This window comes from Rhinolophus ferrumequinum, chromosome 21 (assembly GCF_004115265.2).
Source record: "Rhinolophus ferrumequinum isolate MPI-CBG mRhiFer1 chromosome 21, mRhiFer1_v1.p, whole genome shotgun sequence".
NCBI classification, from domain to species: Eukaryota; Metazoa; Chordata; class Mammalia; order Chiroptera; family Rhinolophidae; genus Rhinolophus; species Rhinolophus ferrumequinum.
The window spans coordinates 40,448,105-40,475,176 of NC_046304.1; the positions used below are offsets into that span (position 1 = coordinate 40,448,105).

The 27,072-nt window shown below is 52.1% G+C and overlaps 1 protein-coding gene across 1 annotated transcript; it reads right to left on the reverse strand.

Annotated features, from left to right (window-relative positions):
- Window positions 1–5,899: 5,899 nt before the first annotated feature.
- Window positions 5,900–26,953, reverse strand: WNT9B (Wnt family member 9B). The gene is made up of 4 exons (XM_033090865.1): window positions 26,818–26,953; window positions 10,122–10,378; window positions 8,505–8,770; window positions 5,900–7,635 (listed from the first exon to the last, which is right to left on the reverse strand). The coding sequence occupies exons 1-4, from the start codon at window positions 26,895–26,897 to the stop codon at window positions 7,162–7,164; spliced, it is 1,077 nt and encodes a 358-aa protein (XP_032946756.1). The 5' UTR covers window positions 26,898–26,953; the 3' UTR covers window positions 5,900–7,161.
- Between the last annotated feature and the right edge of the window lie 119 nt (window positions 26,954–27,072).

Here is a 27,072-nt window from a genome sequence, read left to right on the forward strand (position 1 = left end):
CCATTGGCTGCCCTGGACTTGTTCGGACAGGAGGGCAGGAATTCGGACGCGGGGTCAGGTTCTCCTGCAGCTCTGACCAGCCTCCACCTCTCAGCTGTCCACTCGCCGTGGTGGGGGAGGGGCGGGGAGAGTCGGGGCTCCAGGGCTCCAGCATAAACACACTGATGGGTCTGAGAGAGCCAGGGAGGAATGTGGGCCCCACAGCGCCTGGGGACTCAAGGAGGGGTGAGAGTAGAGGGGATAAGAGCCCAGGTATGCAGGGAGGAGAGAAAGGGAGTGGGAAGGAGAGGAAGACCACGAGGAGGACAGATGAAAGCGATGAAGATGCCACCAGCCACACTGAACCCCTGCAACTCCTCAGTGCCGCCTTATCCCCGGTCCCCAGGCCTTTGCAAAAGCTGTGCCCTGCACTATGGGAGAAGAGGCAGGAGGGGCAGTTTCATTTCCCGACCTGTGATTTACTGTGCGACCTAAGGCATGGCAGAGAACCTCTCTGAACTTTACATTCCTTATGTATAAAATGGGATCATGGTTTTACGTGCTTCTGGGGTTGGCATAGTTGTTAAATGAGATGGTCCGAGGAAACTGCCCGAGTCCGATGCAGTCAGAACCTCTCCCAATGCTTAACAACCAGTGATCTCTTCTGTGACCTCCTTGAAGGCCCAGCCTGAGTCTTGTCACCACGGCACCCTGGCCATGCCTGGCACACCATAGGTGGCCACTCATTTGCTGAGTGAGCGGTTGTAAGAAGGCACGCCAGGTGAGAGAGGGTCAAAGCAGAGTGGGACATGATAGGGAAGGGTAGGCGGTAAGCAGAGGACCCCCCCCATGGCTCTCCCTCCAGAATGTCCCCACCCCAATCACGGGTCATCCCTCTGGTCTTTTACAGCCTTTCCTCAAGAGCAGGGCTTGGCAGGCTATGCTTGCTGGCTAGACATTTACCATATTTCCCTACAGAAAATTGGACATGTGGGATCATTCGATGTGTCTTCTGGAGTCGGTGGGGGGTGAGTAATTGGCCTCGGGCCCATCTCAGGACTTGGGGTCACTACTGTCATGCTCCACAGAGCCAGGAACCCAGCAAGGATCAGAGCAGGGCTGGATCCTGAGGGGTAGCAAAGAGGGAGGCTGAGGCACTGCTGAGCCTCTAGGGTGGGAGGTGGGCTGGGGAGGCAGGAGCAGGGCGCTCAGGACTTCAGAAGAGGAATCTCCTCCCTTACTCCCTCTACTGCTCTAAATGTCTGCCCCACCTGCTACAGAAATGCCCCTGGAAGAGGGAACCGCTTCTCACTCCCTGCTCAGACCTAAGTCATCAGAGAAGAAACCCAGGAATGTGAGAAGATTCCAGAGGGCAGTTGGGTGTGAGCTCAGGTATGAAAAAAGCCCAAGGTTAAATCCCAGCTCTGCAACTCACTTGACAAATTATTTAAACCCACTGCGCCTCAGTTTCCTTATCTGCAAAATGGGGTAAACCTGCAAGGTGAATGTGAAGACTAAAAGAATACCATGGGGGTAAGGAAGAAGGGAAAGCTCTTCTTTAAAGGAGAATGCTAATTAAACATAGGCAAGGAATGACGGAATTAAAAAGTCACCATTTGCAATCGATTTGAGCAAGGATCACCAAGTGGAAGCTAAAATTATTGGGTAAAATATTGGGCAGAGAATAGCCCCACAGCCTCCAATCATCACCCTGCAGACGGAGGCGTCATGAATCCCAAAGGGAAAAGGGCAACTTTACATCAGAGAGATGTGGTGGAAACCACCTTAACCAAGTGATGAAATCCTACCTCACCTGTAGTGTCAACAAACTGACACTCCGCGGCTCCTGACAGCATGTACAGAGAAGGACACACATCACCTAAGTAGACTTCTTAACAAGGTGTTTCACCAGAATGTGACCATAAGGAACCAATCAGACAAATCTCCATTAAGAGACATTCTACAAGACTTCTGGCCCCAACTCCTCAAAATGTCAATGTTGTGAAAGCAAAGAAGGCAGGGAGAATATTCGAGATTACAGGGGGCTAGAGACACATAACAACCACAAGCAATGTCCAATTCTTGAGTGGATCCTGAATCAGGAAAAGAAAAACTTATAAAGAACATTTTGAGGGATAATGGGGAAAGTCTGAACAGGGACTGTGTAGTAGATAATATTGTGTCAATATTTAATTTCTTGGGAGTGATAATGGTTTTGTGCTTCTTGTTCGTACGAGATATATAAGAAAATATTTAAGTGTCTTGGTGTCTGCAGTGATCTCACAAATGGTTCAACAAAACACACACACAAACACACACACACACACACACACCAAGCAAATGTGGCTAAATATTTTTCAAAGGGGTAGACCATGGGTAAATTACCCAGCTAGCTATTGTGTCAGCAAGTGCTGGTCCCCAGGAAGAGTGATACACCAAGCCGCTAAGGGTGGAGAGGCCAGAGAGTCTGTTTGGGAACTGGTTTATGGGCAGGAGCAGGGAAAGGCTCAGATGGGGTAGGAGAGGCTGAAGGCAGTGGAGGGTAGAAAGAACAGAGTTTGGAGGCAAAAACCTGGGTCACCTTCCTATCTATGTAGCCTGCAGTGCGTCACTTAACCATTTTGTGCCTCAGTTTGCCTATCTATGAAAAGGGAAGAAGGGTGACCCGCCTTGTGAGGCTCAAGTGAGAAATCCTTTGGTACACTGGAGCCTGCTGCTGCGTGTGGATGCTTCTGTCACTGCTCAGAACCAGCTTCAGGCCCAGGAACACCGGGCAGGAAGAACACATTAGGACAGGCATGTAGGTAGACCTCAAGGTTGGACTATGGACCTCCCTGTGCTTCCCTCCCTGGGGAATCCCTTGTGGATACCAGCAAGGCTGGAGAGCAGAGGCAGGGCAGGGACAAGCCCTCTCTGCTGCCATTTGGTCAGAAATTGGCCTCCTGCCCCATCAGATCCCCAGGAGCAGTAGGTGGTTGAGGACATGCATTTCCCAAAGCATGCTGGGAAGGCAGTGTGGCCAGAGGAGAGACTCTGGCCCGTAAACGACCCAAACCATTGCATGGTGAGCCTCTCATTTCTCCTAACCAACCGTAAGTCCCTGGAGGCTCCTGCCTTGTCTTGTCTTGCCCCCACCCCAACCCGCATTGCTGGCCATGGATTGAGGGCACTAGAAATACTTCTCTCTGGGAGGGGACCCAGGCTCCAACCAGGCCTGTCTTAGCGTGTAAACTTGGACGGGTTACTTCCTTCCTTTAGGCCTGTTTTCCCAGAATCCATAACGGGGGTGATCCATCCCTGTAATACCTACACCTGAGGGGAGGCAGCAGTGGAGAGAGGAAAAGAACCCATACTTTGGAGTCCAGCAGCTCTGTGTTCCAGTCCTGACACCACTCCTTGCTCGGGAGCTTTCACATCTTACAAATGCCATTTTCTAAACCATAATATCGGGGCGATTCTGTCCAATGCGCAGGGTGATTGCAATAAATCGAGACAAAATGGGTACAGATAACTGACATGCAGTTTATTGGTTTATTGTCTCTCTCCCTCACTAGAATGTCAGCCCCAGGAGGCAGGGACTTGATATTGCTTACTGCTGTACCCCCAGCCCCCAGGGCAGTGCCTGACACTCAGTAGGAGCTCCCTAAACAATTGTTGGTTGAATGGATGGGCAGAACAGGTGCTCGATATATGATAGCTCCCACTGTAATTGTAAAATGTGCTGAGAAAAAGAAGTTGAAGTTCATGGTTGTTGAGAAAGAAAACTCTGGGGAGCAAGAAATAATCTTCAGGGTCGGCACAGGTCTGTGGGTCTGCCTGCCAGGCAATGGAGGACACCAGGGAAGCTAGCCCAGGGGGTGGAGATCATGTGCCCACGAGCGCCACGTGGAACCTGTGAGTGCTGTGGGCTGAGGCGGATGGTATTTGGCAAACTGGGGAACGCCTGATAGAACTCCCCATCTCGAGCTGACTGTGACCAGGTTGGAATGCAGGCCCAGTCTGCCAGCACAGCTGATTTTACGAGAGAAGCCAGAAATCTAACAGAAAACATTTCATTTTTAAAATAAAAACATAAATGAGAGCAAACAAAACCCATCTGAGGCCTGGGAGGTGCCCTGTGATGTCACTCAACTCTCTCGGGCAGCTTGGGCAGAAGGAAAGAGGGCCCAGTCGTGAAGCCCTTCTACAGGGTTCTTGTCTGCCAGGCTTCGGGGCAGTCCCAGCCCCTGAGACACAGGGCTCCACTTGGAGACATGCTGAAGTGCTGTCCTGATCCAAATGGCCCCATGTCACACACAGCCAGGTAAGCAGCCTCTTCGCTGGGTCCTTGGGCTCAGGATAAGCCAGCTCCCATAGAGCCTGGCCCATGGAGAAGTTCCGTGAATATTCACTGAAGGAACCTCTTCAGTGTGACTTTGAGCACAGCCCTCCATCCCTGGGCTGCATCTGTAAAATGGGCACATTGAGGTCCCCGCCAACCTCACAGGGACAATGGGGAGATCGGGTGAGGTGAAAGGGATGGAAGTGTTTCTGAAGATCGAAAGTGCTCTACAAATGAACGGTGCGGTCATCGTTGTTGTCATTACTATTATGAGCAAGACGGTTTTGCCAGAGCAGAACGGGGGTCCTGGGACCCAGAAGAGCAGAGAAGTTATGGACTTCACAAGGAAGATCTGGACTGAGCCCACTAGGGCTCGTGTGGGGGTGGGGTGTGTTCGCCAGCTCGGGGGCAGAACCGGAGTGGGACACAGAAGCCTCCATGACCTCCTCCCAGCCACTTTCTGTCCAGCTCAGTGGGAGCCCCAGTTCGCTAGCCAGACTGTATTTCCCCAGAGAGATGGCTTCCGGCAGAACACGCAATCCCCACAGGTGCTGCCCATGGAATATAGAAACTATATAAATAACATAAATATTTTCTCATATATCTTAGCTATATAAATTATTCTTTTGCTCTAAAATCTATATATGTGAGGTAGACAAAAAAATACCCTGTGAGTGTTTCCCTTAAAACTGTAGAATGAGGGGTATGGTCACTGGTCCCAGGGGCCAAGCAGGGCTGGGGCGGACCTTTGGGAGCAACTGGAAGAGAAAGGGGTAGGAGCAAGTAAGGAGAAGAGGGGAGAGGGCTGGAGAGGGAGGACCCCACGGGCCGAGGGGCCCTCAGAGCCTGCCCTCTATCCTCGTGCTACCCCAGCGCCGCCAGCCATGAAGTTGGGGTGTGGATGGTGTGTTGGTGGATCAGGCCCCTTCTTCCTGCTGCCTTACTTCTTGGGCTGAGCTGGGGTATCCACAGAGCTGGGGCTCAAAGGAGCCGGATGGATCGGGCGGGCAGAAAGTCTCCACGCGGTAGGGGTATGGAAGAAACCAGAAAACCGGCCCTCTCCTCTTTGCACTTTCTGCCAAGATGTCGGCCAGCTGCTTGGGGCAGCAAAGTCAGTCTAGAAAGGGGTCTCAGGTCATTTGAGCTCCTCATCAGGGCCTCTGCAGCCAAAGATCCAGCATCCTGCAGTCACCCTTGGAGGTCTCAGGGAGCCCCCAGGGCTGCTTCCTGGGCTTACACGGATGATTTCTGAGCAGTCAGCTGATTCTGAAGTTTCCTGTTTCCATGGAAGGTCAGCAACTCCGGGTTCAGGGAGACAGGAAGCTGACAGAGGGTGCGGCAGGGCCAGCAGCGTGGCCAAGGGCGTCCCAGGGGAGGCATCAGGCACTCCTCTGGGGAAGCAGGCAGCCTCCAGCAAAGTGACCCCTGCAACGTCTTGATCCTGAACCAAGGGGTGTGTGCTGCTGAATGGGAACCCTCAGCCTGTCAGGTCCAAAGGGTGGGCGTGTGTGTGCGTGCGTGTGTGTGCGTGTGTGTGCGTGTGTGTGCGCGCGTGTGCGCGCGCGTGTGTGTGCGTGTGTGTGCGTGTGTGTGTGCGTGTGTGAGCTCCTCTCTCCTCCTACACTAGACCTTGGTAGTCGCCCTGGAAATGGTGGAGGAAATTAGTAAAGTCACTTTTGTTCCTTGGGTGAAAGCCAAAGTGAGGGGACGTTAGTAAATGAAGGGTCCCCAAGAAACCAGGCTTAGCAAGACTTTCACACACCTATACCTCCAGCCAGGGCAAAAACATTAATCAGATGAGTGGCCATAAGAGAAAAAATGTAACTGGAATCAACCCACCAACCACCTCTTTCACATCATGAATATCAGCTGTTTTTGGGGCCTCACAGCAGATGGGGACCCCAGCCTCGGGGAGTTGACCAAAGCAGTCTCAAGGGGAGGCTGAGAAACTGAGCTCCCTTCTTGGCACCAGAGGGCTGTCACCCTCTCCTGGGCCAGGACTAAAGATTCTGTGTTCCAGGGAAACGGGGGAAGGGTCACTGTCTCCCTGTGCCACCTCAGTGCCCTGTCTGAGCCCACCCTGGGGACTGGCTCCCCTACCAGTCTTGCGTCCACTGGTGAGCTTACTGAGTAGGGCTGGGTGGGTGTGGATAACTCAGCTCTCAAGACAAGAATGAGGCCTCAGCACAGGCATATTTTAAAAATGAAATCAAGGACACAGGGTTCCAGGACATGTTCTGACTTGGATCCACTCAAGTCCAAAAAGCTTTCTTTTCTCCAAATCAACAGGTCCCATCACCTGGCCTTTCCCCACATCTCTAGCACAGCGAAGCCATGTGGTAGTGACAGTGTGTGGGCCCGGGGCTCATTGTGATCTGAGCTGGCCCAGGAGCTGGACTGACGCATCCCAGCCTCTACTTCCATCTGACAGGTCTCCCTGTGCCTTCCTGGGCTAGGTGCTCGCCTCCCAGCATCTTGCTGGCTCTAGGCCACTCATTCTAGGATCAAGATAGAGGGATATTCCCTCTCTCCCATCCAAAACCTCGGTCCTGCCCTCCTCGTTTCCCTTATTTCCCTCCACATCTTTTCCACTCTGCCTTCCTGCCCCAAGTCCTCCAAAAGGCTGGGGACCCTTGGGTTCGGGGAGGGGCCTGCACCTCTCATTGCTGAGTGTTGAAAGAGGGAAGGACTGCCAAAGCCCGGTGGAGAGAGGAGTAGGTGTGCGCTGGCATGTACATCCGTGAGTGCATGCACGCTGGTGAACCTGCCCGGAGGGGCTGGTCGGACAGCTGGGTGGCCTCAAGGTGGCTGGGTGCTGAGTGAGGTCCTGGCAGTGCCCGCTGACACACTGGGAAGCAGACCTAGTGCTTACAGGTGTACACGAGCTCCTCCTGCACGCACTGCTGGCACTCCACATAGCAGCACCACTGCACCTGGCAGTGGCAGGAGAAGGCCACCAGGCGGCTCTGGGTATCATAGCCCCGCCCGCAGCACAGGCTGCTGCAGCTGACCTCCCGGGAGCACACCCTGCCCGCTGTGCCAGGGGAGTACTTGCTGGGCCGGCAGAAGCTGGGTGAGTCCTCCATGTAGACCAGGTCCCCGGATCGGGGGGCCAGGCCCTTGGTGGGGCTGCCCGGCCTGGCGGGTGCCCACAGCTCCAGCCGGCCCAAGGCCTCATTGGTGGCACTGGACACCTTGACGGCTGAGTCATAGCGCAGTTTCAGTGCCTGGCCCGTCTCGCGGAATGGGGAGAGCTGCTTCCAGCAGGTGCGTACGGCACAGGAGCCTGACACGCCGTGGCACTTACAGGTGGTCCTGAGGCCACTCTTCACGGCCTGTGAGGAGAGGCAGAATGGAGGCCTGGTCAGAGGCCCAGGGCCCACTGTCCAAGCTTGCCCCGGAGCTGCAACCCTGGCAGGAGTGTGGCAGGAGGATGGGAGAGACAGGGGGAGGTTCATATGACAGAGACAGATAGGACCCAAGCTGGCCCATGTGGCACCTTTGTGCAAATTAACCCAAGGCTCCCCTTCCACTGGGCAGAGGCAGTCCTGTGTCAACGTGCACCCCTCAGTGAGAGCAGTGTGGGCCGACCTCAGCCCCATCTCCTCCCGTTGGCCCAGAGTTCTTGTGGGGCAGACAGTTTGCACAGCTGCATACAGCAGCCCTGGTTTACACCAACTCAGTAATGAGGGCACAGAACGCAGAATTCAGTTTCCTACAGAACTGAATCCCTAGTCTCTCCCAGTCTTCTCATCCCAATAGACCTAAATGCTTTCTCCTGTCTAGTCCTCCCACTGCTGTGTGACCTCAGCTAAGTCCCTTCCCTCCTCTGGTCTCCTCCTCTTCCCATTTGTAAAATCGAAGGAGTGGCAGTTACAACAGATCAGCCAACTGTCTTGGCTTCCGGGACCTCCAGGAAGGCCAGTCCTTGGAATGGAGAAGTCTCTCCAAACATGTTCCTGCCTCGCCATGGCCCGGGCCAGCGATGGGTGACACGCAGGACCCTTCTCTGCTTCCTGATACCTGGTAATTGTCCAGAGTAGATGCCCAGGGAATGTTGGTTGAAGGAATGAGGTTCGTCCTGCGGTGGCTCTGGGTGTGTGCTGGGTGGGGGGCAGGGCATGTGCTGGCCTCCTGCAGACCTTGGTCCTCGGCCCTGCACCCTGGCTGGGAAGGGCTCTGGACCGCCCGGGAACGTGCTCACCTTGATGCCCACGTGGGTGTTGTGGGCATCGGCCCGTGCGCGCAGGTCTTTGCTTCCTCTCTTGGGCCCCAGGAAGTTGCTCAGGAACTTGGTGCTGTACTTGAGGTTGTCGCCGCACACGCCCCACTGCCAGGCCTGCCGGCTCTCCAGGCCCGGAGAGTCGTCGCAGGTGCAGCGCTCCATGCGCCCGGCGCTGCAGGCCCGGGCCAGCGTGTGGGTAAGGGCAGCCGAGGACACCGCATATAGGAAGGCCGTCTCCTTGAAACCTGGGCCGGGCACCGGGTGGCATCCGGGAGGGAGGAGAGTGGGGTTAGAGGCTGCTGTGGTGTGAACAAGGGGTGTGTGAACTTGAGGACACAGCTGAGGCAGCCGCCCCAACGCCGGCCCCTTAAGCTCAGGCTGCAAGTTGCTGTTTAAATGGGACTTTCAAATCCACTGTGGAGTATGTACCCAGATTCCCCAGGTGGCAGGACAAGGGAACAGTCTAGAACACTGAGATGCAAAGAGAAGTGACTCAGGCACCTGCTGAGGGGCATTGCTGGGGCTCAGCCATTGATAATAACTCCAGGTCAATGTGAGAGCAGGCTGGGCTACACCATTTCTGAAGTCCCAGATCTCCTGAAATGGGCCCCGTGGGCCCCTGTGCTTTACGATACCCCTCAGGTGTCATTCTCTGTTACCTGCTACAGAGTGATTCAATGACAGTGTGACCTTGGTCTCCGGCTTGACTTATCCCAGACCCAGAAGTGACCATCCAACCACTTCTTGGACCATCGCAACTCTTGCACTGTTGGGGCGTGGTCCAAACCCATGAACTTGCTACCTCCTGCCTGCTCTCTCCTATGTCCCTGGGGTGCTGGTGACTCAGTGTGGGGGGGTGAGGGTCAGCTCCACCCCAGGCCAGCCTTGGAGAGCACTGGCCTAGAGCGGACTCCCACACAGCATGGCTGCCTTTTTGTAAAAGCCCCTGCTGCTTGGTGATGGAGCCACAGGATGACCTGTTTTCCCCTTAGACTGTATGCTTTGTGAGGGCAGAAGGGATCTTGATCAGCTCTGTGCCTCTAGCGTCCGACGCATTGCCTGGCTCAGTGAGGCGTAGGGAAGAGATGGCCAGGTGGAGGTGTGGAGGGAGGGAGGGGAGGAGGGGGGATGGAAGGGACGGGGGAAGGGAGGAAGAGATGGATCAACAGAAGTGATAAAGAAACAGGTGAATGAGTGAACAAATGAATTCGGCCTGTCATGTTATTTGGCCAGTTATTAACTGCCTTCCATGTTTATACGTTCTTATACCTTGTTGTGTGTGTTTGTATGTGGAGGAGGCTGAGGGAGGGGACTGGGGTGCCACCCGTCTCATCTGTGGGCTCCTCCAGGATGGGCTGTGCCTTCTCTTCTCCTGTTTCCCCCTTGCTCCTCTGTTCCCCCAAACTGAGGGAATATCTGGGTCTCATTAATTCCCAGGACTCCTTTCACTTGGGACTGTGCTGGGTTTGCAAGGACAGTGTGGCCTGGGAGCCAAATTTATTTTACAAGGGGGAGGGAATGGTGGCCTCCCTCCCAAACCCTCTTTCCCCCCAGCCCTTCTTCTTCCCAGCCCTTCTCCTCAGCCAGCCTCCGTACCTCTTTTGAGCAGGCCTGTCCTCCCCTCCAGGCTGCAGTTCCAGCGCTCGTGCCGGAGCTGGAACTGGCACTCCAGCAGGCTTAGGTGGGCAGCGTCCTGCAGGGTCTCAGCCAGGCCGGGCTCCCGCCGACAGAGCTGCTTCTGCCGACGGGACAGCTTTAGCAGGTCACACTGCTTCAGGTGGGCCCCGCCCCGCGCTGGCGTTGCTGCGGTGTCCAGCCCTGGAAAGGGCGTCAGGACTTCCCGCCCAGTCAGGCTAAAGAGGGTGAGAGAGGGGAGACCTGTGACCCCTGGGGATTGTGAGGGGGGGGTGGGGTGGGGGGATAAAGGATGACAACCCCTGAGGACGTAGGCAGGTGAGGGGAAGGGGACCTTCTCAGGGGCTTCATTATTTGTTCTTCTGGGAGGGAGGCTGCCCCCATGGGGTTATGTCCCCATTTTGCAGAGTAGGAAACCAAGGTGCTTACAAGAGCTGGTCAATCCAGATGCCAAAGTCTCTGCTCTTCTTACACACCCAATTTCCCAAACTTGCCCAATCAGAACAGTCATCTGGGGTGCTTCTGTTGTTCTGGAGTGGGGCCTAGAGACCTGCATATTTACCACATCCCTGGGCAGCTTGGATGATCAGGGAAGTTTGGGAAATACTGCATGTAGTATTGGCTGCTGCCCGGAGGGGAGCGCCACAGTCCTAAGAGGGGGCAGACGGAGGGATGTAGATATTGAGCAGATACCCAGCTAATCTCCCCAATAGGCTTCTCAACCTTACGTTATGTCCCTGCCCAAGTAAGCGCACCCCAACTTAACTTGTTTCCATAATTTCCAGATAGATCTTCAGCCTTCTGGCCACTCAGTACCTGTTACAAAGAGATGCTTGGGGAATACCTTGGGGATGGAGGAAGGAATGGAGGGAAATAAGGAAAGAGGGAGGCCGGGAGGGGAGTAGGTTGATGGATGGACAGACCGACAGACGGCTGGATGAAGGTGCAGGAGCTGAATTTCCATCAGGCCACCGGCCCCAGGCTTCTTGTTCTACTATAACTGAAAAAGTTTATGGATGCTGGAGTCCGCTGCCAGGTGTTAAGCCTGAATACCACTTATTTCCTAGCTATATAATCTTGAAGCTTTGGTTTTCTGCTCTGGAAAGTGTGATCCTCTCTACCTCCTGATGCTGCTGGGAGGATTACGTGGAAAGTACTAACCACAGTACCTGGGACATGTTGGTTCACCTTCCTGCTAGCTGGAGTCCCTCAAAATTCTTTCCTCTTGCAAGATGCTTTATTCTCTAACTTTGGCAGAGTCTTCCCTTTGTCCAGATAAGGAAACAAAAGTTTTATGAAGAGGCAGTGAATGGCCTGAGTCACCCAGCATATAAGCAGCAAAGTGGGAACTAGAATTACTTGAATTCACCTTCTCTCTCCTCAAAAGCTCTCTGTGAAATGGTTCTACTAGTTCAAACTATTTATTGTCCTGTATACCCTGGTGGCCCTCAGTGTACGTGGAATATAAATCATCCTGGACCCAGGCTGGAGGAGGCAGCCCCTTTCTGGAACATGCCAGCCTCATTGCTCAAAGTACAAGAGCAAAAGTGTAACCATGCAATGGCTCTTAAAGCTCTTGCTTGGATGTGGCACTTGTCACTTCTGCTCATGTACCACCAGCCAGGGCAAGCGCTGGCCCAGCCTGAGTGGTCAGACAGGCCCACGTCCCATGGGCACAGCTCTCCTGTTTAGAGTAACCTGCCCCAGCCAGGACATCTGGCTGGCTGCCACACCCTCTCTGTCTGCCCCAGAGAGGGTGTGTGTCCTGGCCAGGCCCCAGGTGCCCCCCGAAAGTGCCCATAGATTCCAAATCCATCAGGTGCAGCCAACCCAGTGTGGAGCATATCTCTGAAACCTCTGAGCAGAGACAGATGCTATCAGACTCCTCCTGGCCCAGCCTGGCCCTGGGTTCCCCTCCCAGACAGGGTGAGGGCCGGGACCCGTTAATCATTAATCTGGGGGCAAATGGGTAAATTTCCAGTCCACCAGGTCTACACCCAAACCCCTCCCTTCAGCCTGGCAGGAAACCCTTAGAGTTTGACCCTTGGCAGGTCCACAGCAGAACCTGATGTCAACTCCAACTGAGGAGGCCCCACCCTGACTGGTTTTCAGTATGGAGGGCCACGCAAGGGCTGCAGGGAGCCAAGAGACAGCAGCCATCTACCCCAAACCATGGGCTGATGTGAGGAATAACTTCTGCTCACACAGTTCCTATGTTTCAGAGATTGGGACCTTCCTTGTAGCAGCTGATTGACAGATGAGAGAACAAGCACGGAGTGATGGGGATTTCGACCAATGGGGCTGCATGCACATCCTTCGAGGCCTGTCTTAAATGCTATTTTAAGAAGAATAGCTATTATTATTATATCATGGTAGCTACATTATACATTATATTAGCTATCCCTTTTTGAGTGCCATTTTATACCACATGACCTTGCTGCTCTGGCCTGTGGATTGGACCAATGAGGATCACATGACCCAAGATGGGCCAATCAGTCCTTTCTCTGGGAATTTGGAATTTGAATTAAGAGAGCATACAGTCACTTTCTCTTTTTCTTTCTTTGGGTAAGTGGGCCTGTAACTAAGGAGATAAAAATAGGAAGCTGGTCTAAAGAGAGAGGAAGAATGAATGAAAGCCATCAAGGGAAGCAGAGGTGAAAGTGGGAGGGAGAATTTGGGAAGCACTTCAGTCCCTGGCGCCAGAGTCTTCCTGAGGTCAGCTGTGTTCTTGCCTGAGGCACTCCTATTTGCAGTGCAGTGTCAAGGCTTGGAGTTGGTTTGTCTAACTCAGGGTGCTGTCCCTGATAATGACCTTCTGACAGCTGTGGAATACCCGCGTGCCCTAGGCTGCACTTGTGAGCCAGGCTCAGCACCCTTTCCCCATCCACAGGCACCTTTTTTTTTTTTTTTAATTTCATGTAATAGACCCTGTGATTGATGGCCCCAGGAGTCCAGTATAAAGTCGGTTAATTTTATTAGCGGTAATGACACTTAGTAGCGATTAATGGTCAGGAAAGGCAGCCAACCGCACAAGGGCCTCAGGCCACGCTGGGCCTTGGTCTGCCCAGGGCTTCTCTCAAAGAAGGCTCCTTGGCAATGCCCTGCAGGGCCTAGGAAGACAGCTGGAAGCCCTTTCAGGACTCAGTTTCCCTCTTATTTGTTTTCTATGTTGCGGTTTAGGATCATATTTCCTTTGAAGCAATAGGGCCATGACATCAAATTTAGAAAGCACTTCAAGGCATTTCCTTAAACAGTGCTTGTGAACTCTCCTACCTATGCCCATGTGCTAGGGAGGGTTTTCTTCTGGACCTTAGAAGAATTCTAGGTGGTGTAGGTTCCAGGGTCACTGGGCATGATCCCCTCCCCTTGAAGAAACTATACTCCCTGGCACCCCCAGGCCTGAGAATCCCACCTACCAGCCCTTCTGCAAAAATCTCAATTGCCCACATGTTAGCTGAGCTCCCTGGGGGGTAAAGAGGAGAAGATCAAGTGAGTTTCATTAGTCTAATGAATCCAGACAAAACTTGGGGTTTTAATAAAAACACTGTACCATGGTTAGATCAGATGCCACCAGCCAAACCAGTGTTCTGGTTTGTGACCAGTGTTCTGAACTGAAGAGCAGAGGACAGATAATTTGGGAACTCGCTGATTGCTCTTCTGAGCTGGCGGACAGGAGCTCCTCAGACTTCTGTCTGACTCAAGCGCTCCTGAGGCCTGGGAACCATCCCTCCTCATCAGTTGCACCTGTTTTGGCCCAGCTGGTCTTCCCAATTCCTGACAGTTGGGCTCCCCCAGACTGACTTCCAGCCTCACTTTTCCTATTAAGAAAGCAACAATGTCAAGTGACCAGCTCCATTCTCCTCCTGTCTTTGCCCCCAGTCTGTGCCTCCCGCTCCCTGTACCCTTGGCCCATGGCCCTTAGGTTAATAAGACCGGAAGCCCCCACACAAGGAGATGTCTCTGGCTTTGAGCCCAGAGCATCCCCAGCCACTTCCCAGGCCACTTTGTCTCCCCCCCCAGAGTGGGAAAAGTCAACGGTGCCCCTCAGGATTTCATTTTACATGACTCCCCACCCCACGCCCCACCAGCTCTCTGTCCACTCCTGGCCCTTCCCACCCCTGCTTTTTTTCACATTGCCCAATGCTCATCCCATCCACAGTTTAGGCTAAAGCTACCCCATCTGGGGTGACCTTGAAGGAAGCAAAAGAAGGTTCTCCAGCCTTTGAGGAAAGCTTCCCAGGAGATTACTGTGGTTTACTATCAGCAAAACCCCAGGCACCATCAAACCCCTGAGAAGAAATGGGACTCCTCCTGGAACAATCACCCACCACCTGCTGGAGTGTGGGAACCCAAGGACCTTAAGCTCCCAAGGCTGTTCTTGCCTGAGTAGATGGGTCCCAGGTCTGCCCTCATTTATTGGTGACCTTGAGGACTTAAGTTCATTCCATCTAACAAATACACGTTAACTAGTGGGAGAGGGTGATTGAACCAGACTGCTTAGGTTCAGATCCCACCCCCACCTATTATTAGTTGTGCCACCTTGGGCAAGGGACTCCCCCTCTTTGTGCCTCATCTGCAAAATGCAGATAATCACAGTACCTACCTTGCAGGCTTGTCCTCAGCATGAAATGAATTCATATTTGTAAAGCTCTTAATAGAGTGCCTGGCACAAAGCAAGCTCCAGGCGAGTGTCATTCTGAAGCACCTACTATGTGCTGGGTGCTGGGACCCTCTCCTGCTCTCAAGGAGCTCACAGTCTGGAGAGAACTTGGCTGGATTCAAGAGTACTCAAAACTCTCCCAAGTCCCCAAGGGGCAGGAGAGGGAGAAGAAAGCTGTGAACCAGCCCAGGTCCCCAAGAAACAATCAGTGGCTGCTCAGGGACCCAGACAGAACTCCTAGCTCTACCTGCGTGAGAACATGACCTCTGCCAGTCCCCATCCTACCTGCAGTGGGAGGCCTGGGAGTGGGGGAGAGGCAGGAGGAAGCTCCCAGACCCAGCAGGTGGAGCGCACTTTCCATCACCTGGGGGTGCCCCAGGCTCTGTTCTTCCAGCCCCACCCCCCCTTGTTTCTGCTCGAGAGGGTCTGATGGCTCCAGAGGAGGTCACCCCCAGGATGTGGGTAGGTGGTGCAGGACAAGGCTGGTGGTTCCCAGGGCACCAGGTCATGCCAGTGTGTTTGGACCCTTAGCTGGAGGGGCCAGAAGCTGTGCCTGGCACCAGGGCCCATGCCAACTGCGGGCAGCTGCCTGGGAACCAGGAAAGCTTTGCCCTGCCTGGAGCATTGGCCTTGGCCCTGCAAAAAAAAAAAAAAACGCCATTAGATGCTCCGATAACAGGCTTCCGCTGCAGGGCCGTTTGCATGGTAAGTGCTCCCTTTGTGCTTTCATCTCCAACATCTCAGCCCACCTTTCAGGCCCTCACTAAACCTCCTCCACACACACACACACACACACACACACACTCGTTCACACTGGCCACCCCCCACCTGTGCTGTCCCCTACCCAACTCTTCCCAGCTGGGAGAGTTCGAGAGGGCAGTGACTGGCCCAGGAAGAAGGCCCTGGCTGTGGGCGGCAGTCTTTCTTTAGAGAGGGGGGACCCTCAACAACCACTCTAGGCTTCTCCTCCTCCTGTCATCTGATGCGCTCGGCAGCACAGACTCCTCGCACAGACTCGCACAGTCATCTCGCAGACTCTTGTCACCTCCTGGATTCAGCAACGTCTCATCTGTCCTCCAAGAAGATGTCCTGAATGAACAGCCTGGCACCTTTAGCAGTTACCATTTCCTACCGCACTCCAGCTCCTTCCATCCCGTCTTTTCACTCACTAACTCACTCATTTAAATATTAATATGAAGCACTTTGTTGAGCATCAGCTTTGTGCCAGGTCGATCCACAGAAGACCGAAATAAACAAGACCACTCACGACTTCCCTGTCTGGGTCCCTCTCAGCCCCTCCTGGGTCCAGACTTCTTTTCTTCCCCAGCTCTTAACCCACCTTGAGAACTGAATCTAGTCACCACGACCCCCACCCCCAGGAGCCCACCAGAGCCTCACCCTCCACCCGCTTCGTCCCACACCCTGTCCCTGGCTCAGAGAGAAAGCGCCTGTCCCAGGTGTGGGCTTTGTCTCTCTAAGAACAGCTCCATTTCCTGTGTCACAGCTGCAGACTGGGCTGCCCACTGAGGATGGCATGGGAAGGAAGACGTGAGCTAAGCAGGCAGCAAGCAGCCCACACAGTCAGCATGCTTTGCATCTCAACAATCTCAAGTATTCAGAGGGTAGCTACTGGAACATCTGGGGAGGAAATGCTTCCCCCTCTTTCCCTCCTGTCTTTCTCCCTCTCCACTCAGCCCTAGGCTGAAGCTCAGGAGAGGAAGTCTTCGTCCCTGGCATGCATGGCTCAGGTGGCATGGAGGGTTCTAAAAGTCACTCCAGTGCAGGAAAATCCCTCACGTCTACCTCTCCCCCAGTTCCCTGGCTGGGCCCAAAAGTACAGTATTGAAATCATATATTTTAGGGCTGCAGAAACTCTTTAAGATTACCAATCCAGAGGGGTTTTTTTCCTGATGGTTCCTGGGAGGTATCCCAGAGGCTTCTGGGGACAGGGAGAAGGGCAAGAGGTTTTGTGAAGTGTGTGAGTCTCTGCCTTGACCTGTCTGGTGTCTTGGGAGCTCATGTAAGATTTATTGTCCAAGGTGACCCACTGAGTTAGTGGCAGGGCTAGGACTGTGCCCTAGGACTGCTTCTATCAAGCCTGGAGGTTTCTGCTTTCGGTTTCCATGTAACACTTCAGGGAAGCAAACTCAGCCATCACCACAGCAAATGTCTAGGGTGATAGGAACACAAGATAGGTAGGTTTGAAGGAAAGGAAACCCGGTCAGGACTCCTCTAGCTCCCTGGGCAGCCGGAGGGAGAGGAGGACGCTTTGTTTAAAAGACTATTTTCCCTGGTCTGAAACTCACTCTCTTCTCAGCCAAAAGTCAGAAATAAAGTTTCTGGCTTTAGAGAAGCAGCCTGCCTATTCATACTAAAGTGTGAGGGTCTGATATAATACCGGTATCTGAGAACATACTTTGCTAGATAGGAGAAAGATCAAAGGAGAGGGTCTGGGATTGTGAAGAGAGAAATGGAGAGTCTGGGGTGAGGAGGGAGAAGAGTAAAGGAAGTCCAGAGACCTTCAAGACAAACTTCCGCAGCTTCTTGGGTTCATAGGCCCAGTCCTGACCCAGGTGAGTAGCAGTGTAGGAACTACAGAGAAAGGCCAGCAGTGACTGAGGCTGTATCCCCTTGTGGCAACCAGTGCCGCCATCCAGTTCTGCCCCAACCATGAGATCCTGGGTCCTGGACTGGGTAACTTCGGCCAAAGTATTTAACCATGGCAACTTGACCGACTAACTATAACTAGCTTGGCAGGCTCTTGAGTGGTCACCCTCTTTCCCATGCACAGGCAGGCTCAGGCTGGACTGTGGGTCTGTAATGAGGACAGTACCATTGTTTGCAGATGCTCCAGGCAGAGATGTCCCCTGTTTCTGATTCCATTTGTCTTCCCACAGCTCCCAGGGATGGCTCATACCCCTCCTTGCTCCTCCCCTCAGCTCCAGGGATAACAGGAACCTACCAACCTGGTCAAGGAGTCACTCCCTGAAATGCCCATGGAGGGCCAGAATGGTCCAGGAGAGCCCCAGGCGATGCACTCTCGGGAACAGAGTGGGGTCCTCCAGAGGAAGATCAGAACAACTTCCCACTTTGGACCACCCTGGACTCACAGCCAGCTAGAACTGTAAGACTGTAACAGAGGGCCTCTCCCCTCAGGCCAGGCCGTTCTCTTCCTTGCCCTCCTGCTCTACCTCTCTGTCCAGCCTCCATGCCTTTCTTCATGCTGTAACCCCTATCTGGGGTGCCTGTCCCAGTCCAAAAGCCCTCATGGATCCCCTGGACTCTTATAGCCACTGCCTTTTTCCACACTTGACTCAAAAATGCAGAGAATGGGAAAGGTGACACAGAGGACCCATCCAGCCCTACCGTGCTGTGATGCTTGTCTGTCTCCTCCAGGAAGCGCTCTTTATTTGCCAGCCTCATTCCGTTCTAACCCATCCTCTTTGTCTTCTCCCACTTTTGCAGATATAGTACCATTACTTTTGCGTGATTGGCACGCTTTTCTCCCTCCTCAGGGCTGTACAGACAGGCTCTCCAAGTAGCCTGTAAGCTCCCTGGCAGAGATCATAGTTTCTTATCCCCTGAGGGCCCCCTGACCCCAGCCCAGATTCCGCCACCCCCAAGCAGGTGCTCCTCAGATACCTGCTGATTGCATAAATCTCTCAGATGTCCAACCCCAGCTAGAGTGTAGCTCTAGGGCAGGGGTGTCAAAACTGCGGCCTGTGGGCCAACTGCGGCCCGCAATCCATTGTTCATTGGCCCGCAGCAAATTCCAACAATATATTTAGTTTACTTAAATAAACCAGGTGAGGCAATACGTACTTCACCTCGAGTGAGTGGCCCGGCTGTTTGTGTATTTTACCGCATAGGGCCCTTGGTGAAAAACGTTGGAAAAAGTTTGGACACCCCTGCTCTAAGCTCTCTCACTCACCTCCCCCTACCCTACTCCCCTGGCCTTCCTGTGGTCTGGCTCCCAGTTTCCATGGCCACGCCCTCCCGGTCCTCAGACTGTGATCTCCGGCAGGTACTTTCCCCAATGCCAGACCTCAGGGCCACGGTCAGTCAGACCCTGAGTGCTTCCGCCCTTATGGGGACTGGGAGAGCCAGGCAGGTTTCCTCGGAACCTCAGATCCTGGGGACAGTTGTGCTCAGAGCATCTGGAGCCTCCCTTTGATACACAGTGAAGACCAGCCAAGAACTTGGACCAAGCCTTTCTTGAAAACTCAGCTTGCACAACCTCTCGTGGTGACACAAGTGGAAAGTTTACTACAGGTTCACAAACATTTATCCACAATTCCAAACTCCAGAAAGCTCAGAAACCGTACAGTATTTGTACAGTTGTGGTGAACTCATATGGCAGAGACTTGATTTATCGCAACATGTAGATGCTTTTCTGCAAAACGAAAGTGTCTGATTATGGGTGCTGCCCTAGACCTTGCTAGGGACGTTATGTTATACACGGTATATGTGTATTTCTAAAATCCGAGAATTCTTGAATTCTGAAACTCATCTGGCCTCAAAGGCATTGTAATTGTCAGGAAAGCAGACCCTCTCTGCTCTTGCCCTAAAACCCGTCTCTGGAATTTCCAAGACTGACTGAACATGGAGCTCTGAGTTTCTCCTGGCTCTTTGAGGCGCTCCGCCCAACCAGCCTCCACCCCTCACCCCCAGTCTTTGTCTCTCCAGTGAGGGGGTCTGGGCTGGAAGTGGCTGCCCTCTCCCTGCGCTCATCTCTGCTGCCATCCAATTCCCATGGAAGGCCAGGGATGGCTGACTTCTGGAGTCTGATGGGGCCAAGTTTCTGCTCTTTGCTTTGCTTCTAGTTCCTGTCCAGGCAGGGGCCAGATCGTGACAAAGCAATGTATGCTCGAGAGAACCAGGCATGAGCAGAAAAGGAAAGAACAAATGGGGATGAGGCAGAGAGGGAGGTTCTGGCGAAGAGGAAGGACCAACGAAAGGGAGAGGGGCCTGCCCACCCCAACATTCACTGCAGATGGGAAAGCCGTTCCAAGGACAGCGGGGGCTACTCAGCCTACAGTCGGGCCCCAAGGTCTCTGCCTAAAGGGAGCTATGCGTGCATTGGAAACATGATCACATGAAGAACTGGGTAAGAAAACAGGAGTTTAAGACATGTAGTACAAGAGATGCCTGTGACATAGGCCAAGTGAAAGGTGTGGGTGACAGAGTGGAGGTCTCAGAGGGTCAGAGCTGCCCAGGGGGAGGCAGGCCTCAGCTGGGGCACAACAGGCAGCATGAGGCAGAGATGAAGAGGTTGGCTCTTGATTCTGACAGGCTAGAAGTCAAATCTTGGTGCTGCCAACCACTAGCTGTGTGACTTTGGGCAAGACACTTGGCCTCTCTGAGCTTCCCCCCCACCCACCCATAAATGAAGATAATTATACCGTGACTGACTTCCTAGGCTGTCACAATGATTAAATGAGATGATGCACATAAAGTGCTGAGCAGAAGAAGGATTCAAATTAAACAATGACTGAGCTAAAAATGAAGAGAGGAAGGAAGAGATATTACTAAAAATGCTCCTTAACTTGGGATGCTCTAAGACGGACCACTAGGTTTCTTAAACTCCTTATATATAGATAACTTTTCAGCACATTTATATACGTTTATTTAACCCTCACAGCAACCCTATGAGGTAAGAATTTAACCATTTTATAGATGGGGAAAATTGAGGTCAGAGCAGCTACCTGACTTGCCCTGGGTCACAGTTAGTAAGTGGTGGGATGAAGGATTTGAACTCAATTTGTGTGACTCCAAGTCCAGGGCCTTGGGCTGCCTCCAATCCTATTCAGCTGATGCCTGAGGGGTGGTGTAATCCACGCAGTACCTGGCCCACCTCCTCTTGAGTCTCACGTCTACCTGAGGAGATAATCCTAAAGGCACCAGGACCTCTCTTGCTTAGGAGATTCCAGCCTAGGAGTCCCCCTTCCCTGCTTCCCTCCCCTCCTTTTCCCCCTCTACAGCCTCAGAAATTCCACCATCTACTGAGAAGGCTGGTTTGACCCTGAGCCCGACTCTAGAGCCCACCTCCCGGGGCAGGGGGCGGGGCGGGGGTTATAGCTCAGCCAGGGACAAGCGGCCTAAATTCCTTCCCCAAACACAATGATCCTTATCATTGTAATCCACCAACCCAAAGCAGTAAAATTTCTTTTACCCTTTCTTCCCTCCAACCCTGTGTTTTTTCAGGACCCAATCTATTCCTTAAAATGGTTTTTAATTAAAAAATACCATCCAAATACAGAAAACACTTAAGAATAATTTTTTAAAAATATTTGTAAGACCTGTATACTGAAAATTATAAAACACTGCTGAAAGAAATTTTAAAAGACCTATATTTCAAGAGAGGACCTGTTTATAAATCAGTAGACTCAATATCGTTAAAATGTCAATCTTCTATAAATTGATTTATAGATTCAATGTAATCCCGGTCAAATTCCCAGCAGGCTTTTCTGTAGAATTGCTTCTAAAATGTATGTGGAAATACAAAAGACCTAGAATAGCCAAAACAATTTTGTAAAAGGACAGTTAGAGAACTTACAGTATTTGGTTTCAAGGCTTACTAAACAGCTACAAAACAACAAGACTGTGTGGTATTGGCAGAAGAACAAGCATATCGATTAGTGAAACAGAATAGAGAGCCCAGAAATAGGCCCTTACATGTTGGGTCAATTCATTTGCAACAAAGATCATAACGGAGAAAGGATTATCTTTTCAACAAATGGTGCTGGAACAAGTAGCTATCCACATGGAAAACCACAAACTTCAACCCTTACCTCGCACCACACACACAAATTAACTCAAAAAGAATCACAGACCTAAGTGTAAAAGCTAAACCTATAAAGCATTTAGAAGAAAATATAGGAGGGAATCTTTACAACCTTTGGAAGACAGAGATTTCATGGATAGGACACACACAAAAAGCACAAACCATACAAGAACATGTTGAAAAATTGCACTTCATTGAAATTAAAAACTTCTGTTCTTCATAAAATACAAATAAGAAAATGAAAACACAGGGCAGCCGGTTAGCTCAGTTGGTTAGAGCCCAGTGCTCTTAACAACAAGGTCGCTGGTTCAATCCCCACATGGGCCACTGTGAGCTGCGCCCTCCACAACTAGACTGAAACAACTACATGACTTGGAGCTGATGAGTCCTGGAAAAACACACTTGAATAAATAAAAGTTTAAAGAAAAAAAAAGAAAAGAAAAATAAAATGAAAACACAAGTCACAGACAGGGATAAAAACAAAGGACTTATATCCAAAATATGTAAAGAACTTTTATAACTCAATAATAAGAAGACAACCGAATAAGAAAGATTTTGCTCATTGGTCAAATGACCAATATTCACATAAAAAAGTGTTCAACACACCACTCATCACTGGAAAAATGCAAATTAAAGCCACATGGAGATACCAAGACATACCCACTAGAATGGGCAAAATTAAGACTTGACAGTAACTGACAGGAATATGGAGTACTTGGAACTCTGAACACATTACTGTGTGAAATGGTACAACCACTTTAGAATACTATTTGACCACTTCTTACAAAGTTAAACAAAGTTTAACATGTACATATGATCTGACAATCTGGCCCTAGATGTTTATCTAAGAGAAATAAAAACATATGCCCACAAAAAGATGTGTGCATAGCAGCTATATTTGGAATAGCCCCAAACTGGGAACGATCCAAATGTCCATCAATTGGTGAATGGGTGAACAAATTTTGGCACATCTACTCGGCAATAAAAAGGAATGCTACTGATATACCCAACAACCTGGATGAATCTCAAAACATTATTTTGAGCAAAAGAATTCAGACACAAAAGGCTATTGCCATCTGATTCCATTTATATGAACGTTTACGGTGGGCAAAAGTAATCTCGTGACAGAAGGTAGAGAAGAGGTGGCCTGGGGTTGCTGGGGGACGGCTGACTGCAAAGAGAACAGGGATCCTTTGGGATGAAGGAAATGTTCCATATGGGAATTGTGGTGGTGGCTACATGGGGGTACATATTTGTTAAAACCTAAACTGTACACTTAGAATGCATGACTTTTACGGTATAGAACGTTGATTTGGGGGGAAAAATAAGGTTATGTTTTGCTTTTTCACAATGATGAAATCTCTAGAACCCAGTGATGAAATCTCTAGAACCCCACCAAGTACTGAGTACTGGACTGAGCACTTAGTATGTGCCTGGCAACCTATCAGGCCCTTTCATTCACTGTCTCAATAAAGCCTCACACCAGCCTTTAGGTTGGGTATTGTTATCACCCAAAGCTCAGCTTGACGGAGTCAAACAGGGCTTCCTCAGTGAGAACTCAGGCTGAATCCTGTCTGTTCTCCGAGACCACACATACCAGCACAAGGCCCCAAAGTCACACACCTAGCAAGAGGCAGAGTCAGGCCGGATTCAGACTCATCTAACTGCCTCAAAAGCCTGTGCTTTCACAAACTTCTGGGTGCCATCCCCAGAGAGAAAATAAACCAAACCAGTGCAGAGGTCACACGTTTAAAAAGCACGACCAAAGTCAACTATGATTTTAAAAGATGCACCCACAGGAGCTATTTCTGGTTACAAAGCCATTGGTACAGCTTAAAGACTGGATTGGGTGACAAGGCCTATCATTTGCCCAGCTCGTCACATAATACTGTGCGTGTCCATTTATAAACCGTAACAGAAGTTAATATTTACAGAATTCCCAACACATCTGAGCCAAAACATCAGCCCTTGAGTGATCTTAGCCTTGCAGGCCAGGACCAGCCTGTGAGGGAACCTTAGGACCTCCAGGTGCTAAAGACCTTGGAGGCAAATAACTTGACCATGAACAACACAGAGAAGAGTCGAGAGCTAGGACAAACCTGGGCCTGACTTCTGGTTTACCTCGCACCCTCTGGGAGCCCACATGACACCCCAGCAGGGCTCAATACATCTTGTCTCACTGCTGAGACAGGAGATAGGAGAATGTTATGGCCTCACGCTTCCCACCACAGCCAAGAGGACCTCATAGAGTTAGCCAAGCAGAGGAGGGGGCCACCCTAGACTCCTGTACCCTCTGCAGCTCCTCTGCAGCTGCTGCTCGCCTGGGTGACCACACATTATTAGCTCTGGGGGCTGGAGGGCAAGGAGAACAGCCTGGAGGTGGGACTTGGTTTCTATCCTGCCTCTCCCACTAATTTGCTGTGTGACATTGGGTGAGTCATTGAACTTTCCTGACCCTTGGTTTCCTTTTGGGCACTATTTACACCCATCCTATCTATATACCTCAGGAATGGTTCTGAATATCAGCCAAGAGAAAAGCTGTCTGAGAAAGTAATTTGTAAATTGCAATACTAGTTATTATGTTATTATCACCGTCAACAGAATTAGGCTCATGCAAAGGCAGAAGCAGCGGCTGGCTCACTGTAGTTTGGGAATGATGGTTGTTTCATCTGAAAAATTAGGATAATAATACGTGACCTGCTCAAAGCAAGGAGTTGGACCAGAGACTCTTTAGGGGTCACTTCCAACTGGTAAGTCTATAATTCTATGATTTCGAAGACCCCTAGAAGATTGGCCGCACCTGCTCTCCTGATGTTTGAACTTTCTTTTATCAAGATGTCAAAACACTTCACCTTATAATCAGAAATAAGACTTCCAATTCAAATGACCTGGAGAAAGGAGAAGCAATTGCCTCACTTTCTCACTACAATGTGGACAACTGATACAGATTCTTTCCAGAGAGCAAATTCTGTTGGGAAGCTGGAAACCCTGGCCTGATTGAGTCAAACAGGGTTTCCTCAGTGAGAATTCAGGGGGAATCCTGTCTGTTCTCTGAGACCAAATACATAACAGCATAAGGCCCCAATTTTAGCTTATTCTCTGAATATTTGTCCTGCTCCCCCAACTGGGGTGGTGGTGGCTTGAGTGTACTTTGCTAGGTCTGCCCAGCCAGGCTCATGACCTGGAAGAGATGGCTCCAATGGTCACAGGACCCCTCTCAGCCCTAACCCAGGCCTAATCCACCATCTCTCCCTTCTCATTTCCAAGGCTATCCCCTTGCTCACAGTCCTCAAATTCTAACCCTATGCATTGCAGCAAACTGCTTTCCCTTCCAAGCATGCCAGCCAGGATGGTCCAGGCCTCCTGGAGCCCCTTTACCTCCCACCACCACCACCTGGCCCCTACCCCATCCCCAACCCTAAAACCCAAACGAACAAAATAATTGTGAAAATGAGCTGGTGTCCAAGAGGATGCAGGCACCATTTGTTCTCCTTCACCCTCTCCATACTGCTCAGAGACCCCCTGTCAGGGCTGGGATATCAAGATACTCTGCCGAATCTCTGTAATCATCATCATCACTAACATTAGTTGAGCATTTACTATGTGCTAGATATTGTCCTGTAATACATGCACTAACTCATATAATCCTCATGTGAAATAGTCGCCATTATCCTCATTTTACAGATGAGAAACTGAGACACAGAGAGGTTAGGCCAAGAGCACACAGCTAGCAAGTGGCAGGGGTGGGGACTGAACCCAGAGTCTGTGCCTTAACTATTATATCCTGCCCGCTGAAGCAACAACAGTGCCGTCAAGCCTGAAATCATTGGGACACAAACATGTTTGTGCACTGCTCTCGGACTGGATCTAGAAGCTCCGTAATATCAAGCTCATCCCCTTTGTAAAAGGGGTTATTGAGGCCCAGAGACTGAGTGGTCTTCCCGAGTCACCAGCAAGCTGAGCCCAGAGCCAGGGTCTGGGATGACAAACCCTTCCCCTTCCATACATTTCAAGAAGCCACATTGCCCACAGCCAAGGCACGGCTTCACCAGGGGTCATGACCTGGAAATGAGCCCACAGCCTTTATTCCAGCCTGCAAGGGACTTCTCAGACCCTTACTTGCCCCTCCCCGGTGGGTCCTTAAAAACAATCTCTGTCAGGTCACTTGCTTGGTGTTGTCCTGCCTTTGCTGTGGTCAGACGGTAAACCCCACCCTGATTTGGAGTGAAGATCACAAAAAGTGGCACGATTGAAAGTAACAGGCTACCCAGCCGGAGCCGGCCTTGGGTGGCGGTCAGGAAGTGCCTTCGCAGCAACCGCCGCATCTCGCGTCCCACGTCCCTGCAATTCAGCTTCAGAGGAGGGACAGTTGCCCTGTAACTTGCGCTCCAAACGCTTCCCACTCCCGCCCCACTCTCTCCCCAGGTGTCAGCCCAACTCTGATCCTCCTTTTCCAAATATGCACACCGCCTCCCTTCTCACGCTCTTCCTCATTCTCCTGAGAATTCACGCGAAGCCAGGGCTGAGATTTGGTCGGGTTTCCCCAGCTGACAGTTCCCTCCCGCCTCCAGCTGAACCACACGGCCCGCGGGGTCCTCCATTCATCTTGGATTTGCGCTACTTCCTCCGCTGGCCTCCCTAACAACCCACCCCCACCCACCCACGCACCCTCCCAGCCCTCCGGGTCTCCGCTCCGTTGGGTGAAGGCAGAGGGTGGGGAAGAAGCCCGAGGCAAAAATTGTAGCTAAACAGAGTCCATGGTGGGGGCAGGCAGGGCACCGAGTGAGAATTGGAGAGGGACTCAGAGCGCGGGAGCGACACCTGGACAGGCAGGGACACGGCGCTCCAGGGCGAACGGGGTCAGGGTCCGAGACGCGTGCAGAGTCCGGGAGCTTGGGCAGGGGTCTGAGATGGGGCGGAGCGAGCGGGGTGAGGTCTCGGACAGGGAATCGTGAGAAGAGCGGCAGCGAAGGGGACCAGAGAATGGGACGCTAGAAACTGCGGTGGGGGTCTGAGCCGGGGAAGCCAGAGACAGAGCTGAGGGCGCGACATCCGACCGCAAAGTGGGGCTGGGTGCTACCAATGCTAAGGTCTGAGTTCGAGATCCGACCGCAGCCGGGGCCAGATGGAGGGAGAAGTTGGCCCTGCAGTAGCCGGAGGAGGCGGAGACGGGTGGGCTTGGGGCTCCGGCGGGGGGCGCGGCGGGCACTAACCCGAAGTAGGCGGCGGCGACGGCGGCGGGCAACGCCAACAGGCAGAGCGCGGCCAGGGCCAACGCGGGCGGGGGGCGCATGATGCCGGTGGCACGGCGCCCTGTAGCATCTCCTCGCGCCGCTCAGCGCTCGCAGCGCCGCCACCAGCAGCCCGCGGGGCTTTAAACACGGGCGGGGCGGAGCGGGAGTGAAGGAGGGAGCAGCTCTGGCGGCACCCCGGGGCGGCGAGCCCCCGGCCCCATTGGCCTCGCCGGC

Excerpts from the sequence above, each read along its gene's own strand:
- WNT9B (XM_033090865.1), bottom strand. The coding sequence starts at position 26,897 with ATGCGCCCCCCGCCCGCGTTGGCCCTGGCCGCGCTCTGCCTGTTGGCG. Across the intron at positions 10,379-26,817 it reads GTCGCCGCCGCCTACTTCGG|CCTGACTGGGCGGGAAGTCC; the intron begins GTTAGTGCCCGC and ends CACCCTCTTTAG. Across the intron at positions 8,771-10,121 it reads GACAGGCCTGCTCAAAAGAG|GTTTCAAGGAGACGGCCTTC; the intron begins GTACGGAGGCTG and ends TGCCCGGCCCAG.